The 16,740-nt window shown below is 44.2% G+C and overlaps 1 protein-coding gene across 2 annotated transcripts in view; it reads left to right on the top strand.

The window, feature by feature from the left end:
• The window catches only part of PEPD (peptidase D), a 130,182-nt gene extending 114,034 nt beyond the window's left edge, over window positions 1-16,148 (top strand). For both annotated transcript variants that reach the window (XM_075576372.1, XM_075576371.1), the window contains 3 exons: window positions 8,922-9,106; window positions 13,227-13,418; window positions 15,703-16,148. In XM_075576372.1, the coding sequence (XP_075432487.1) occupies window positions 8,922-9,106; window positions 13,227-13,418; window positions 15,703-15,849 (524 nt within the window). In that variant the 3' untranslated portion in view covers window positions 15,850-16,148. The remainder of the gene's footprint in view (window positions 1-8,921; window positions 9,107-13,226; window positions 13,419-15,702) is intronic.
• Window positions 16,149-16,740: the final 592 nt, after the last annotated feature.

The raw sequence follows: 16,740 nt of genomic DNA, 5'->3' as shown, positions 1-16,740 counted from the left end.
ATCTCCCTTTAGGGGAAACATGGCTGCCATATCTAAGGCCAATAGGAAGCCGCCACATCATCAGCTGCAGCTTTTTATTGGGGGGCCATTTAAATTCTCTTTGAAACTACAGGAAGTAATAATGGTGACTTCTCCTGTAAGTATCCCAGGAACTAGGGGGACCCTCAGAGCTTAAAATAGTCCGGTCCAGCTTTGGAGGAGGGGGGTTGCTGCTTTAAGATATACATTTGTAGGAAAGGCGTGTCCTACTGGTAAAGAAACTGCCCTTGAATTGGGAGAACATGGTTTGAATGTAAATGTTAGCTCCTTGTCACCCTGGTCTGGCCACAATGACCGTGCCCTAAACTAGTGAGGCCTTTTGGACAGGGCCTTCAAAACGATGTATATACTGTATATCATATACACTGCAGGGCTACTGTGCATGGCCGTGACTATTCCCATTGTTATTAATGTAATGCAATGTTACCCCTGATTACATACCGCAGAGTATTTTAAAGCTTCTGCAATGTAGAGGAGGGATGTCTACCTGGCAGATGCGGTGGGATGTCATCTGAGGGGCAGTAGTTTGGCTCTTCACATAGAAATAGAACGGTGCTCATTGAGAGAACGGGGACCCACAAATCATGGCTGGTGGAATTTTTGCAGGGGAGAAAATGCGCCAGAACCTTAAGCAAAAATAAATAAACCCTAAGCAAAAATAAATACACTTTAACCCATCTCAAAATAAGAAAATATAGCAGGTAAAAGACACAGAGCCCATTCCCAATCATTTCATAGTCACTATATGGTGTTTCCTGTTGATATCCAAGTGGGGTTCTGGAGTTTAGTTCTTATGAGTTTCCCCACACGTTCCCCTATTTTCCAATAAGCACTGCAGCTCATGAATCCACAATGTTAATAACTCCATTTAAACACCAGTAGAAGAAAACTTAGTAACTAATAATGTGAAAATATGAGACAATGTAACAAATGTCAGATATGTGTCCTGATTCTGCACAGAGCTTGGTAGCATTTGTGCTGACTTTGTGTTATTTTTGTTTTATGATTCCCTCATGGAACGCTTTTATTTTATAATCCCAGAAAAAAAAAATACAAAACATATATTTCCTGTAGATGGCCAAAATTATGATGTTGAAATTGGGGCCAAAGTCCAAATGGAATTAATACCTATGGGACACATTTTGTATACCCGCCACAGAACATGACACTTTCAGCGAGTTCTTATTGCAGAATCAGCAACTTTGGAGCTACTAGTCAAATATAGCATCGTTTTTTTTTTTTCATTGTGGTTATTCATTTGCGTGTAATAATAAAGCAGATCTCCCATCAAGGTTCATTATCTGAGCTCACATCAATGTTTTCTTTGTTTCACTTGTTCTTAGGGGACGGCGATGCAAGGCCAGCCTGGCAAATATTTAATTCCCCTGTTCTCAATTTGATTTTGCAAGCTCTACCTCCCAAACCCAGCCTGGCTGCAGTTGCTGTCAGACAGATCTGGGCACTGGTGGATACTAATCGTACATGCCAACATTTCATACTGGAGCCCAGCAAGATTGTCCCTCCCCCCTCTCCAAGTGCAATTAGTCCCCTAACCCTGTATGAGAGCTCCTCATATTTCATCCCAAACCTGGCCCCACTACCTCCTTCCACAATACTGTTGGAAGTAGTATCATACACGCAGTAGCGCAAGCACGCTGCTTAGGGGTCACACTCGACTCCTCTCTCACATTCTCCTCTCACATACAAAATGTATCTAAAACCTGCTGCTTTCCCCCCGCAGTATTACACAGATACGCCCTTTGCTCTGTTGCTCGACTGATAAAACTCCGACTCAGGCCCTCATTCTCTCCCGTTTCGATTACTGTAACCACCTGCTGTCCGGCCTTCCTTCCTCTCACTTGTCTACCCTACAATCTATCCTAACTGCTGCTGTCAGAATCATTCTACTCTTTCCTAAATCTGTCTCAGCGTCTCCCCTGCTCAAATCCCTCTCCTGGCTTCCTATAAAATCCCGCATCTCACACTCAATTCTCCTCCGCACTTTTAAAGCTTTACATTCTTCTGCCCCTCCTTATATCTCAGCCTTAATTTCTCGCTATGCACCATTCCGACTCTTGCATTCTGCTCAAAGATGTCTTCTCTCTTCCCCCTTTGTATCTAAAGCCATCTCCCGCCTTAAACCTTTCTCCCTGACTGCCCCACACCTCTGGAATGCCCTTCCCTTCAGTACCCGACTAGCACCCTCTCTATCCTCCTTTAAGACCCACCTTTAAAATATACCTGCTTAACGAAGCATATGAGTTACGTGGCTAATACTATATACCTGATCCATAAAGCTTGGCCCCCTGCAGACGCACTTACCACAATGCCCTCCTACTGTCTCTGTACGTTCTTCCTACTGTACCTACCAATTAGATTGTAAGCTCTTCGGAGCAGGGACTCCTCTTACTTATGTCTGAAGCACTTATTCCCATGATCTGTTATTTGTATTATTTGTTATTTATATGATTATCACGTGTATTACTGCTGTGATGCGCTATGTACATTAATGGGGCTATAACGTAACATAAACTTGGATTGTCATTTAACAGCGTTTAGTGTATCTGGTCCTAAAGTATATGTCATCCAAAATAGATGACTGAATTTCCCATTTCAAAAGCATTAACGTTTGATACTCGCCTCGGGAGGAGCGGCTCAGTGAGTAAAGACACTGACTGGCACTGAGTGTGAAGCAGGGGAGCCTGGGAGAAGGAGCGGCTCAGTGAGTAACGACACTGACTGGCACTGAGTGTGAAGCAGGGGAACCTGGGAGAAGGAGCGGCTCAGTGAGTAACGACATTGACTGGCACTGAGTGTGAAGCAGGGGAGCCTGGGAGAAGGAGCGGCTCAGTGAGTAAAGACACTGACTGGCACTGAGTGTGAAGCAGGGGAACCTGGGAGAAGGAGCGGCTCAGTGAGTAAAGACACTGACTGGCACTGAGTGTGAAGCAGTGGAACCTGGGAGAAGGAGCGGCTCAGTGAGTAACGACACTGACTGGCACTGAGTGTGAAGCAGGGGAACCTGGAAGAAGGAGCGGCTCAGTGAGTAACGACACTGACTGGCACTGAGTGTGAAGCAGGGGAACCTGGGAGAAGGAGCGGCTCAGTGAGTAAAGACACTGACTGGCACTGAGTGTGAAGCAGGGGAACCTGGGAGAAGGAGCGGCTCAGTGAGTAAAGACACTGACTGGCACTGAGTGTGAAGCAGTGGAACCTGGGAGAAGGAGCGGCTCAGTGAGTAACGACACTGACTGGCACTGAGTGTGAAGCAGGGGAACCTGGGAGAAGGAGCGGCTCAGTGAGTAACGACACTGACTGGCACTGAGTGTGAAGCAGGGGAGCCTGGGAGAAGGAGCGGCTCAGTGAGTAACGACACTGACTGGCACTGAGTTTGAAGCAGGGGAGCCTGGGAGAAGGAGCGGCTCAGCGAGTAAAGACACTGACTGGCACTAAGTTAGAAGCAGGGGAGCCTGGGAGAAGGAGCGGCTCAGCGAGTAAAGACACTGACTGGCACTGAGTGTGAAGCAGGGGAGCCTGGAAGAAGGAGCGGCTCAGCGAGTAAAGACACTGACTGGCACTGAGTGTGAAGCAGGGGAGCCTGGAAGAAGGAGCGGCTCAGCGAGTAAAGACACTGACTGGCACTGAGTGTGAAGCAGGGGAACCTGGGAGAAGGAGCGGCTCAGTGAGTAAAGACACTGACTGGCACTGAGTGTGAAGCAGGGGAACCTGGGAGAAGGAGCGGCTCAGTGAGTAAAGACACTGACTGGCACTGAGTGTGAAGCAGGGGAGCCTGGGAGAAGGAGCGGCTCAGTGAGTAAAGACACTGACTGGCACTGAGTGTGAAGCAGGGGAGCCTGGGAGAAGGAGCGGCTCAGCGAGTAAAGGCACTGACTGGCACTGAGTGTGAAGCAGGGGAGCCTGTGAGAAGGAGCGGCTCAGCGAGTAAAGGCACTGACTGGCACTGAGTGTGAAGCAGGGGAGCCTGGGAGAAGGAGCGGCTCAGCGAGTAAAGACACTGACTGGCACTGAGTGTGAAGCAGGGGAGCCTGGGAGAAGGAGCGGCTCAGCGAGTAAAGACACTGACTGGCACTGAGTGTGAAGCAGGGGAGCCTGTGAGAAGGAGAGGCTCAGCGAGTAAAGACACTGACTGGCACTGAGTGTGAAGCAGGGGGACCTGGGAGAAGGAGCGGCTCAGTGAGTAAAGACACTGACTGACACTGAGTGTGAAGCAGGGGAACCTGGGAGAAGGAGCGGCTCAGTGAGTAAAGACACTGACTGGCACTGAGTGTGAAGCAGGGGAACCTGGGAGAAGGAGCGGCTCAGTGAGTAAAGACACTGACTGGCACTGAGTGTGAAGCAGGGGAGCCTGGGAGAAGGAGCGGCTCAGCGAGTAAAGACACTGACTGGCACTGAGTGTGAAGCAGGGGAGCCTGTGAGAAGGAGCGGCTCAGCGAGTAAAGACACTGACTGGCACTGAGTGTGAAGCAGGGGAGCCTGGGAGAAGGAGCGGCTCAGTGAGTAAAGACACTGACTGGCACTGAGTGTGAAGCAGGGGAGCCTGGGAGAAGGAGCGGCTCAGTGAGTAAAGACACTGACTGGCACTGAGTGTGAAGCAGGGGAACCTGGGAGAAGGAGCGGCTCAGTGAGTAAAGACACTGACTGGCACTGAGTGTGAAGCAGGGGAGCCTGGGAGAAGGAGCGGCTCAGCGAGTAAAGACACTGACTGGCACTGAGTGTGAAGCAGGGGAGCCTGGGAGAAGGAGCGGCTCAGCGAGTAAAGACACTGACTGGCACTGAGTGTGAAGCAGGGGAGCCTGTGAGAAGGAGAGGCTCAGTGAGTAAAGACACTGACTGGCACTGAGTGTGAAGCAGGGGAAACTGGTTCAACTCAATTCAATTCCTCCTTGGACAAGTTACTTTATCTCCCTGTGCCTCAGGCACCAAAAACAGACTGTAAGCTCCACGGGGCAGGGACCTGTGCCTGCAAAATGTCTCTGTAAAGCGCTACGTAAAACCCATTCAATATACCTAGTCATGGGTCAGTGCACAGGTCACAATGTGTTAATATTGGCTTAAAGGAACTATTCGTGCAATATCTTACAGGTGTATTTTATTAGATAATACTTACTACATTTATTTATTTATTTTAATTCCACTCTTAATGCCAGTTTTAATGCGTTTTAATATACAGGACTGAGCGTTCTTTGATTTCCCACCTCGCTAGCAGCGCGAGATCTTTGTAACACGTTCCTGTTTGTGATAATTTGTTGCCAATATTCCCATTAGTTTGTGCTGCAAACTGTAACAATAGATAATGTTACCTTAGAAATATAAGAATACATTGTATGTACTAAGTTACACTGACTGAAGGATTGATTGAAAAGGCAGCCATTTGGTGAACCCTGGTATCTTTGCTGATCAATCACAGCAGATCAAATTGATCGACAGTTTATGTAATTTGTTTTCAATAAAGATAATGAAATGTTGCGTATATTAAAAAAAATTAATTTTTTTATTTAAAGTGCTGCTTGTATTTCTTCTTTAAACGGAACAAGTTAGTGCATTGTTAACTGTGTATTACCCCAGTACTCACTGTACCAAGAAAGCCCCTCACTGTTTATAATCGGGACGCTTACACATCACCTGCTTTGCCGTCTGTGTGAAATTTAGCCACAGACATGCCTGAGTTACTGTAGCTTGCTGCAGTCTTACATGTTACAGATGTAGACCATTTAACAGCTTTCCTGCTCCTGACAGCTGGATTTGTTACACGTTTAGCAACTCTTATCTCATTCTAGTGGCTCAGTATCTGAGACATGAATTGCACAGTCCGTCTGCTTTTCTGTGGCACTGTCAGGCGAGGCCGTGATCTTTTACCCTCGTCTGCAGACTCGGAGATTACCGGGAACATACATTTAACAGATATTTGCATTGCAACTACTAGTGGCAACGAGAGAAATGCTGCAAAAAATGTGATACATTGCCACAAATAATGTGCAGAACAGCGAGCGGTTTAACGAGCCTCACTTCTCAGCAATTCCGTGCTAAAATTATTAGTGACAACTTCTGTTTTAACTTTTCCAGTGCTGAAGCATCCGGCTACACATTGGTTACAAAACTGTGTGTGTGTGTGTGTGTGTGTACACATGTATGTTATATGTATGCAGAATTCCCTCTCCTAATAAAGACATACCAATATTGGTACTTGCACCATTGCGATTACGATACGACGTGCCATATACATCACGTTTTATGCAGTGGGTGGTAGCAGTGTTTTATTTTAAGTTATCCATCTTTCATTTCTAGATTTTTGGTAGTGTTCTCATCACTTTGCACATGGCAAAACTTGTATTTTAATGGAGCAGTCCAAGCTATATATGACATGGTTTTTTTAATCAGCTCTGTAGTATTAGATAATACTACTTCTTTTTTTTTTTTTTTGCAATTTTTATCTAGTTTTAATATACTGAGCGTCCTTTGATTTCTATAGCAGACATTATTCCACTTTCCCAGCAAGTTATTTGTAACACTTTCCTGTTTGTGATCATTTGTTGCCAGTATTCCCAGCAGCTTGAGCTGTAAACTGTAACAATAGATAATCTTACTTTAGTAATATCAGGATACGTTGTAGCTGCTGAGTTACACTGACTGAAGGATTGATTGAAACTGAAACGCTGCCATTTAGTGAACCCAGCAAAGCAGAATCTTTACTGATCGATCACAAGAGAACAAATCGATCAGCAGCTTAGGTCATTAGATTTCAACAAAGGTAAGCAAAGGCCGCATATATTAAAACCCAAAAGATTTTTTTTTTTAAGATGCTTGGATTGTTTTTTTAAACCTCAGTATACTTTGCTAAGATCTAACTAGTATAAATGTGTTCCAGTAAGAACAAGTTACATTACAAAAGTGTCTGCTCTATATTCACAATGCTTCTTCACGGACCATTATTCTTTAGGACCGTTATTGTAATCTCTCTGCTGTTCTAAATAAGATAAATATTTCCCCTGTGGATAGTATTGGGAAAGGTGGTTATTCTGTGCTCTCTCTGCCAATAATTACTGGATGGCAGCCGACCAATCAGAACGATATGGTTACTGGGCCACTCTGGGAGGCCCAGTCATTGGTTCAGTGACCTGTATTACACATTCTATCATTTGGCAGCAAGTGAAGTAGACACATAATCAGCAGATTTTCCTGGGCACAGTTCTCTCAAAGTCCAAGGACACTCCAGTCTAACTATCTGACCTGCTAGGATAGCGGCTATTGGGGAACAAAAAAGGTTTCATGCAGAATATCCACCGATCTAACCTTCTTAACCAAAAGAAAGGCTAGGAAATCTTGCAATGCTCTGTACAGTATGTGTCAATGGAACCGAAGCATATACTGTAAAATACCCATTCTAATACGGACTGCGGTTCTTAGGTGCTGTTTTGTCTGTATTTTAATGTATTGTAACCACATTTTATACTTGCTGCATATTATCCATGCCAGTTGGGCATTTTTGCAACTCTAATTATATGTGTGCACCCCAAAATCAAGGAAACTACCTGGGACTATGATAGTGGTTTCATACTCCACGTAAGAAAGGCACACTAAGAAATACCAATAGGACGTATAAAAAAAAAATAACAATGCCATTTTTTATTATGCATAAAATGCATGACTTTTTCCCCCTGAGTATTTCAATACATTTTCATGATACTACAAGTAAGATGTTTACATAAACTGGCTGATTTATTACTTTTTGCACGCTGGTTCCAAGTGGTGACGAAGATGATTCTGTATGATTGCTAGTAAGCAAATGCATGGTACAGTATATGTTTGTATTAGCTGGATACTGCTCTGGAGAGCTGAATGTTGGATAGAAATTGTTCTGGATAACTAATGTTTGAGAATAGAAGATGGCAGAGTTACTATACATTGGGATCTGCCACTTGGGGAAGGACGGATTCCAAGCTTTAGATTGATTCCTTTCTTGGCCTCATTGATTTTGAAGGAATCTCACTCACTACGACAATAATTATTCTATTCCAATCTGTTTGATTTGGCTTAGAGCTCCTCACATCTCACTTTGTTTCGTTCTTTGTATGATTCTGCTTCCAAGTGTTGCCAGTGCCACACTAATCGGCTACAATCTCCTATTTATCCTAACATTTTTCATCTACATTTATAATACTTTGGGGTTTTTTTGTTTGTTTTTTAAACAGTAAATCATGTTTTTTGTAACGTAACTTTTAAATTAGTCTTTTTATGGTTTCTGCCCTAATACATGTATTTTTAAATGTTTATGGAGAGTGTGAACAGTTCTGTTTCCTCTCCTGGTGTGTTCTAGATCATTTATACAGAGAACCCGACACTTGGCTGGGTGCTTTGACAGCGTCCTTTTCCAAAACTCATGTGGAGGGAATGGATGTTTAGGGGAAAATTGTTTTTTAGTTTTGTTCTTTTCTATCGTCTAAAGTATTTAAGAGAATTTAAACTGTTCCTCGTACTCAACAAAATCTTCTTCATCTATTACTTTGAATATTGGCCGGATTATCCTTGGATAAGTCTGCCATCACATTTAAATGTGAAAACTGCTGCTAAAGTTTTTGAACACATATCAACTGTGTGCTAATTAGTAGCTGTTTACAAGATCAGCTCTATACTGTATAACGGCTGTTACATTTACAGAATGAATGGCTAAAACAGAAATGCATTGTCTTTATGAAGCGCTTCTAAAAAAATACTGTACCTTACAAAAGATCCCCATTGCTGGCACCATCACCTCAATGTTTTCATATACTTCGGATTGCCTGTGATAATGTAGCCAGTGCCCTTTACACTAGATTTATTTTTTTAAAGAAACTATAATAGATATGTCTTCTGTTGTCTCTAAGGCGTCGCCTGGCCAGATATGCATCGTCTAGCTGACAGAGTCCATCTGGAGGAACTAACCAAAATTGGCATCCTGAGAGGCAATGTTGATGACATGATGAAGGTTCATCTGGGTGCAGTTTTCATGCCACATGGTCTTGGACATTTCCTTGGAATTGATGTCCATGATGTCGGAGGTTATCCAGAGGTCAGTGCTTTCTTATTTCACCATCGGGTTCCCTGCAGTTGAACTATTCAGCTCTGGAGACACCTCGGTTCCTGAAATTACTTACCAGCGAAGGTACCAGCATTTTTGTCCCCTTGCATGGCCCATAGGAAGCTGCAACATCACGCGCTGTAGCATCCTATTGGGCGGACATTTAAAATCTAGCGCGAAACAAGTAACGCCAGTATGTATATCAGGAACCGAAAATACTGTGGCCCAGCTTTGGGGGCCCCCTGGATACCATCAGGGGGGGGAGGGGTGTGGAGGTAAGGTCAGAGAGATTTCTGCCTTAAAGCGGCAAAACATGTGAACACTTGTTTTGTTTTTAATAAATCAGTTCTGTAGTATTAGAAAACAGTGCAAGTTATTTACAACACTTTTTTGAGATAATTTGTTGCCAATGTTCCCAGCAGTCTGAGCTGCCATCTTTAGCAATTGATAATGTTACCTTGGTAATATACGATTACATTGTAGCTTCTGAGTTACACCGGCTGAAGGATTGATTGAAACTGAAAGGCGGCCATTATGTTAGGCACACAATCAGGATTTTTACAGATGTATAACAGGAGCACCAAACGATTGCCAGCTTACGTAAAAATATAGAATGATACATTGTCACATGCTTTACATATTAAAAGAGGAATGTTGTATTGCTGCTTTAATACAAATGGACACTAAAAAAAGAAGGTCCCTTCGCCAAGAATCCTACGATCTAAAAATGTGGGGAGTGGAGACTCGAGGAATAGTGCTTCTCAGCATGGATTTAGCCAACAACTTTGGGCCTGTGAGTGTGCAGTTTTTGGAGGAATTGTAAAAGAAGAAAGTCTGGCCTAATTTTTTAAAAAAAAGTGTGCTTTAAGGGAACTTTAGGGGAGAGTCTGATTGTGTGTGATCGGGAATTCCATAATTGAGGTGATGCACGGGAGAAGTGTCGGGGGCGGGAATGAGAGGGATTAATGAGGAAAGCGAGGAGATGTTAAATCGTGAGCATAACGTAAATTGTGTGGGAGAGAATACAGGCCAATCCGTTCAGAAGAACACAGAGGAGTGGTGTGTTATATAGCTTTCTAGGTGAGATGTCATCAATATGACTATACCAGGGGTGGCCAACTCCAGTCCTCAAGGGCCACCAACAGGTGAGGTTTTGAGGATATCCCTGCTTCAGCACAGGTGGCTCAGAGGTTCAATCAACGACTGAGCTACTGATTCTGCCAGGGCCGTCTTTAGGTTTTGTGGGACCAAAGGAGCATGCTGGCAGCGGGGCGCCCCATGTAAAAAAATAATAAGTGACGGGGACCGACCATGGCCAGCTGCCCTCCTCCAGCAGCGTTGCGGCATGTGGCACTTAAGCATCTGTCTTGGGTTATTAGCGAGATAGTGGCGCCTTATATTGCAAGTGAGAGTTCAGGTACAGGCGTCAAGAGATAGCAGAAAGACGGTCCCTGACACGAGACTACAGAAGAGGTAGATTTGGGTATTATCCGCACAAAGGTGGTAGTGAAAACTAAATCCCCTCATTACTTTCCTTGGGAAGAGTAGAGGTCCTAGAACAGGGCAGAGCGGAACGGCAACTGAGTGAAGAGGCGAATGTGGGATTGTGTCGGTAAAGGAGACGTCTTCACTGTCATGTCATCATTTAGTTTTATTCTCTTTATCTTTTATTCTGTAATTGGTGGCGCAGTAAGATCCCTGTGTGCCCCATCCGTATAGTAGTTAATGGAAGGCCCAGTTCCGTGAGCTCTTCCTCTGTCGTTGCCATGTTGTAACTCCTGTTGTTCTCTCTGTAGTTCTGTTTATTATAATACAAGGTATTTGCTGGTTTCAAGTTACTAATGGAGGAAACTTGGAAGTGCGAGATAAGACATTCTATGTTTTATTATTCTATTAGTTGGACGGGTTTGTGTTGGTTTCTTTGTGTGTTGTGATATGTTTTATTGGAGCTTTGGTTTAGCATTACAAGAAAGAAAACTACTGACATCATGTATTGGATTCTGCTATGAGGAAATATGAACTGAAGATAAACACATTTTGTTTTAAATCTCTACATCCTTAATCTCTCATTTGTTATGAAATTATGTCAACATTTAATATTGATCTCTAACTTCATTATGGAAATGAACCTGGTAGCCATATGAACATGGAAATGTGGGACATGTAAGATTAATGGAGAACATATCTAAATATATTTGAAATGTATCCCGTACAATGCATTTTAGAACAACCTACAAGTAGTTGGATTATATCTCCAACATTTAGCTGCAGCCTTGAGAGCCACATTAATTCAGCCAAGCACAAAAAGAGTTGAGAGAGAATTCAGTCACCCAGAAAACTGAGACAAAGAGTAAGAGCCAAATAAGCCATTCTCCCTCCAACAATGTTTTAGTTAAGTGTCTCATGGCGGAACCAATACTGACATCAGAAACTGGGGCTGATCTGTGCTGGTCTTAGAACAGCCAACTAGTTGTAAAGTACTGGCAACAGAATGGGTCCAAGTTTGTCCACTGTCAATCGAGGATTGATGCAACACACGGTATAATGTGCTCTGCAGGCAGAATTAAGATTGAGAGTGCAAGATATCATTCAATTCTCCAGAAAATTGGTGATGTTAGTGTTTTTGGAAACAATTTTACTGATGAGTGAAGCGATTAATTACAGTAGCCTATGTATTTTAAATAACCGCAAAAGTACATTTATGGTGGAAATAAATATTTTATATATATATATATATATATATATTATACACACACTCTCCTTTGCAGATACACAGAAAAGGTTTTTAGCTGAAATGTGTTTTTATAGCAGCAGTCCTGGTTCACCCGGTTTTTTAATTTCTAAGAAACAATTTCTTTTTTCAAATTCCCCAAATATAATTTGGAGGTTGCCAAATAACAAGAAAATACACAGCCCCTCTATTCCTTATATCCTAAGCAGGGTCATGGGCCGTTTGGAGATGCGTACATATTCAGTCACTGCCCCAATCTGTAATTGCTTCGAAGAAATACAAAATCGAGATGAAAAAAGGACTTTTAATTAAAAAAAAATCTGCATCTTTTTAGGTTTAAGAACTTTCTATCTATAAATAATACTTGGTCTGGGCAGGACCGAAATGTTAATCAGAATGAAATCAATGATTTACTGTGAATTAGCAAGTATCTTCTGCAGGATGTGCTAGTTTAATGAGCAAACATACTGTATTCCGTGAATTAAAATATCAAGATGGTAAATACGAATAGGCAATGTATATAATAAAGACGTGAGGGCTAGGCCGTGCAACACACACACACACACACACACACACACACACACACACACACACACACACACACACACACACACACACACACACACACACACAGCGAGAGAGCACCAGAAGTTTGGAAGAGGGAGGTAATTGAACTTGCTTTTCATGTCCTCACGCGGATGAGACCCACTCGGTGACATCGCCGATATAAGTTTGGCTCTACACTGCTTGGACGTGGGACAGACCTATTATACACCAATGTTTTGTCCAACAATTGATTCCATTTTTTGTTCACACTCCCTGATTAGTTTTTCTGTCGGTGGCCAAAATATACTTTTCCACTTATTAGAAGTTGGAGTAAGTCATATTCTGTGTTCCAGAGTTTGGATTCTAATTTCTCAGTGACAGAATAACATATATATTTCATGGCGGTTTTCTGTTGACTTTTTGGCTGCTCATATCATGTTAAGTGAAGTCATTCGATAACATACGTTACAGCAAAATGCTACAGTAGTTGTCTGCTGCAGTGTTATTTTACGGACAGTTTGTGGGCACTTAGAATTGGTTTGGAGACATATTGCTTCTTCAGCTCTATCGTGACATTCTAGCGATCACGGTAGCACGGCATCATGTCATCGGTTATGCGCGCTGTTTCCAGAGAACCTGCATTGTCCGTGACTCTTGCAATTGTTCCAGACTGACTGTGGTCAGATTTAGAGAGAGAACACAAACTGTCTGTTGTGATGTCACAACATGGTTAAGACAGTTAGAGCTTCTACGTTCTTGTAAATCCAGCGCACCCTACTCCATGGTATTGCTACCTTGGTTGGAAAGTATACTGAAGCGGTTCTTTGTTCCTAGGGAGTTGACCGCATTGACTTACCTGGCCTGAAAAGCCTCCGCACTGCCCGCGTTCTGCAAGAAAGGATGGTCCTGACCATTGAACCAGGCATCTACTTTATTGACCATGTGCTGGACCAGGCATGGGCTGACCCCGCCCAATCGTGTTTCATCAACAATGAAGTGCTGCAGCGTTTCCGAGGGTTTGGTGGGGTGAGTACCCCCAAATGTGGAGGAATGAAACTGTTCATATGTTGCACATGTTAAGTAGTAATATGGTATTTAATGTGACCGTAGTACATCCCAAAACCAGTCCAGCACATTGTGACTTCCATGCGTACAATCTCTGAAGTCCTCTGTGGGTGTCCCTGAAACGGACCTCCCTACTTCACAGAATGGGATGCTGAGAAATGCAGTTCTGGTTCTGAGAAAACCCTGCTGGAGGAAGCGGGTCTCATAGTACATAATTATTTTATATTTGATGATTGTTCTTACGAGTGTTAAGGGCCAGTGCAAGGATATTTGATGCCCTAGGGGAATATTTACCCGTGCACCCCCTCCCACCCCATAAAAACACACAGGGTTCCGAAATGCTTTGTTTTTTTTTTATGTTGAATGGACTTGCCCCGGTCTGACACAATCCTTCCCCCCCCTCCCCCATGTCCCTCTCTCTCCTCTCTCCCACCCATGTCCCTCTCCTCTCACCCCCCATGTCCCTCTCTCTCTCCCTCCCCACATCCCTCTCTCTCCTCTCTCCCCCCCATGTCTCTCTCTCTTCTCTCACCCCCCCATGTCCCTCTCTCTCACCCCCCCCATGTCCCTCTCTCTCCCCTCCCCATGTCCCTCTCTCTCCCCTCCCCATGTCCCTCTCTCTCCCCTCCCCACGTCCTTCTCTCCCCCCTCCCCACATCCTTCTCTCCCCCCTCCCCCCACATCCTTCTCTCCCCCTCCCCCCACATCCTTCTCTCCCCCCTTCCCCCACATCCTTCTCTCCCCCCTCCCTCCACATTCTTCTCTCCCTCCTCCCCCCACATCCTTCTCTCCCCCCTCCCCCCATATCCTTCTCTCCCCCTCCCCCCACATCCTTCTCTCCCCCCTCCCCCCACATCCTTCTCTCCCCACTCCCCTCATATCCTTCTCTCCTCCCTCCCCCCACATCCTTCTCTCCCCCCTCTCCCCACATCTTTCTCTCCCCCTCCCCCACATCTTTCTCTCCCCCTCCCCCACATCCTTCTCTCCCCCCTCCCCCCACATCCTTCTCTCCCCCCTCCCCCCACATCCTTCTCTCCCCCCTCCCCCCACATCCTTCTCTCCCCCCTCCCCCCACTTCCTTCTCTCCCCCCCTCCCCCCACATCCTTCTCTCACCCCCCCCCTCCCCCCACATCCTTCTCTCTCCCCCACCCCCTTGGCTGTTGTTCAGATCCTTAGCACATTGGTGTTATAGTGTGGCCATGTGAGCATATTAAATCCCACTTTGTCTTATCTTTAAACTGATTACAACATGCTTAAGTAAAGACTATACAAAGCAATTTATTTCAAAGTGACTCATTTCATTTGAACTCGTGGATTAAACAAGTAGAAATAAGGTACAAATGTCACCAAGTTTTATTTATAGTTAAAAAGGTCAAGAACAATTAAGCAGCTGTGAGCGGAGTCATCAATATGAGTGCGAGTGTAAATGGGCAATATCCGGGAAACTGCTGTTCCTGCAGGTCCATATCTCACTCTGATAACATACCAAGATTACGCGGTAGTCCTATGTTCTGGTACAGCTGGCAGTGCCGACATCACAGCAACTTAATTTCTTCAAAGATACAAGTTTAGTAGTTTAAGAAAATATATCCTTTCTACGCTAATGAGTTACGGTGATGGGGAAGAAGTTATTTAATCCCTTTTCACAAATGCAGCGCCCACGTTACAGTGTGACGATTACAGTCAGTGACGTACAGTAGGGATTTTCTGCACCTTCAGACCACCTTGAAAACCATAACGGATATTGACGTGTGTACATGATGTAGGATTACTGCTGCTAAATGTTCCTTTGTACAGTTTAACCTATAAACAGTAGGCAGAAGATATTACTTTACTTAGCTAGCAATTAACATAACTAATTATTGCTAAATAATTAACCCCCTGTGGTGGAACTAATGCTGTGCGTTGAAGAGTCATATGTAATCGGGTTCTATAGCACCGAAGGTCGTCGCATTACAATACTTTGTAGCGGAAATCAGATTGCAGCTCGTGCGCAGGGTGCAAGGGTTTTACAAATGTGAAACCATGTATGGCCTACTCGTTTGTAATTCCTTAAGATATCTGTGTTCGGTTTGCAAAATGTTTGCCCCCTACTTTGGCATTGGGGGACCGGCAAAGGTTATTTTTGCACGCGGACATTTAGCACAGAAATAACCCTTTCACCTTAGCTTTGCCAGCTGCTAAAGGAGATAGATAACAATGTCTCTATATGACGGGGTTAATATGCATCTCTCTGCCGTGTAGGTGCGTATTGAAGATGATATTGCCGTGACCGCTTCCGGCATGGAATTACTCACATGCGTGCCGCGGACGGTGGGGGAAATCGAATCCTTCATGGCAAAGGACGGCAACAAGGCGTTGGATCAGGTGGTGCTCAGCCAACAACTGTGAAAGGATTTGGGGAAAGCCCGGCAGCCAGTAATCTTCTCGTGGCCTTCCAGCGATTCACTTTTATTCTCTTCACAATCTAAAATGCGACATTGATTTTCTATTAAGCGAGTATCCGAGCAACATGCGACAACTGAAGGATTGTTCTAATCATTTTACATTTAAAGGAATCGAACCATCCGTTAGTTTGATATAAAACACCAGTCTTTGCCAAATGGATACAAGTTTGGCAAGAGCATGATTAGGTTGGTTTTCGTACGTATTAAAATATAAGTTACCAAATAAATGCACTTCAACAATGAGTATATTGATGATTTTTGTATGTGGGATCAGTCAATTGATGGCGTTCGTAACGGGGAAATGAAAGGAAATATGGAGATACTATACTTCTATGTCCAACATGTTTCTTGGCATTGCTATTCTGGATATAGCTATGCCAATCCCTGTGTTCCGATGCAGGTAAGCGGCCATTGTGTGTAATAGCACCATTTATATTTCCACTCTTTATTTAAAGCTCTATCACGCCACCTGTCGGGTTTCCTATTATTACATCTTAATATGTATGTTACCGTCCTGTGGGGGGGCTCTCACCGTGATCCATGTCATGCTTATGTGGTGGGCAACTCCAGTCCTCAAGGGCCACCAACAGATCAGGTTTTCAGGATATCCCTGCTTCATCACAGATGGCTCAATCGGTCAAAGACTGAGCCACCTGTGCTGAAGCAGGGATATCCTGAGCTGTTGGTGGCCCTTGAGGACTGGAATTGCCCCTCTCACACCCCGTACACCCGGCTTACACGGTGTATTCATTAGTCAAGTCTCCTCGCATAAGCTTCATCTCTGCCCCACTGCTGGACCCTTCCGAGAAAACCAGGTCAACGGAGACCATGTTAT

Source organism: Ascaphus truei, chromosome 19 (genome assembly GCF_040206685.1).
Source record: "Ascaphus truei isolate aAscTru1 chromosome 19, aAscTru1.hap1, whole genome shotgun sequence".
NCBI lineage: Eukaryota > Metazoa > Chordata > Amphibia > Anura > Ascaphidae > Ascaphus > Ascaphus truei.
Note: the sequence above shows the minus strand (reverse complement) of the source record. Positions and strands in the feature narration are given on the sequence as shown.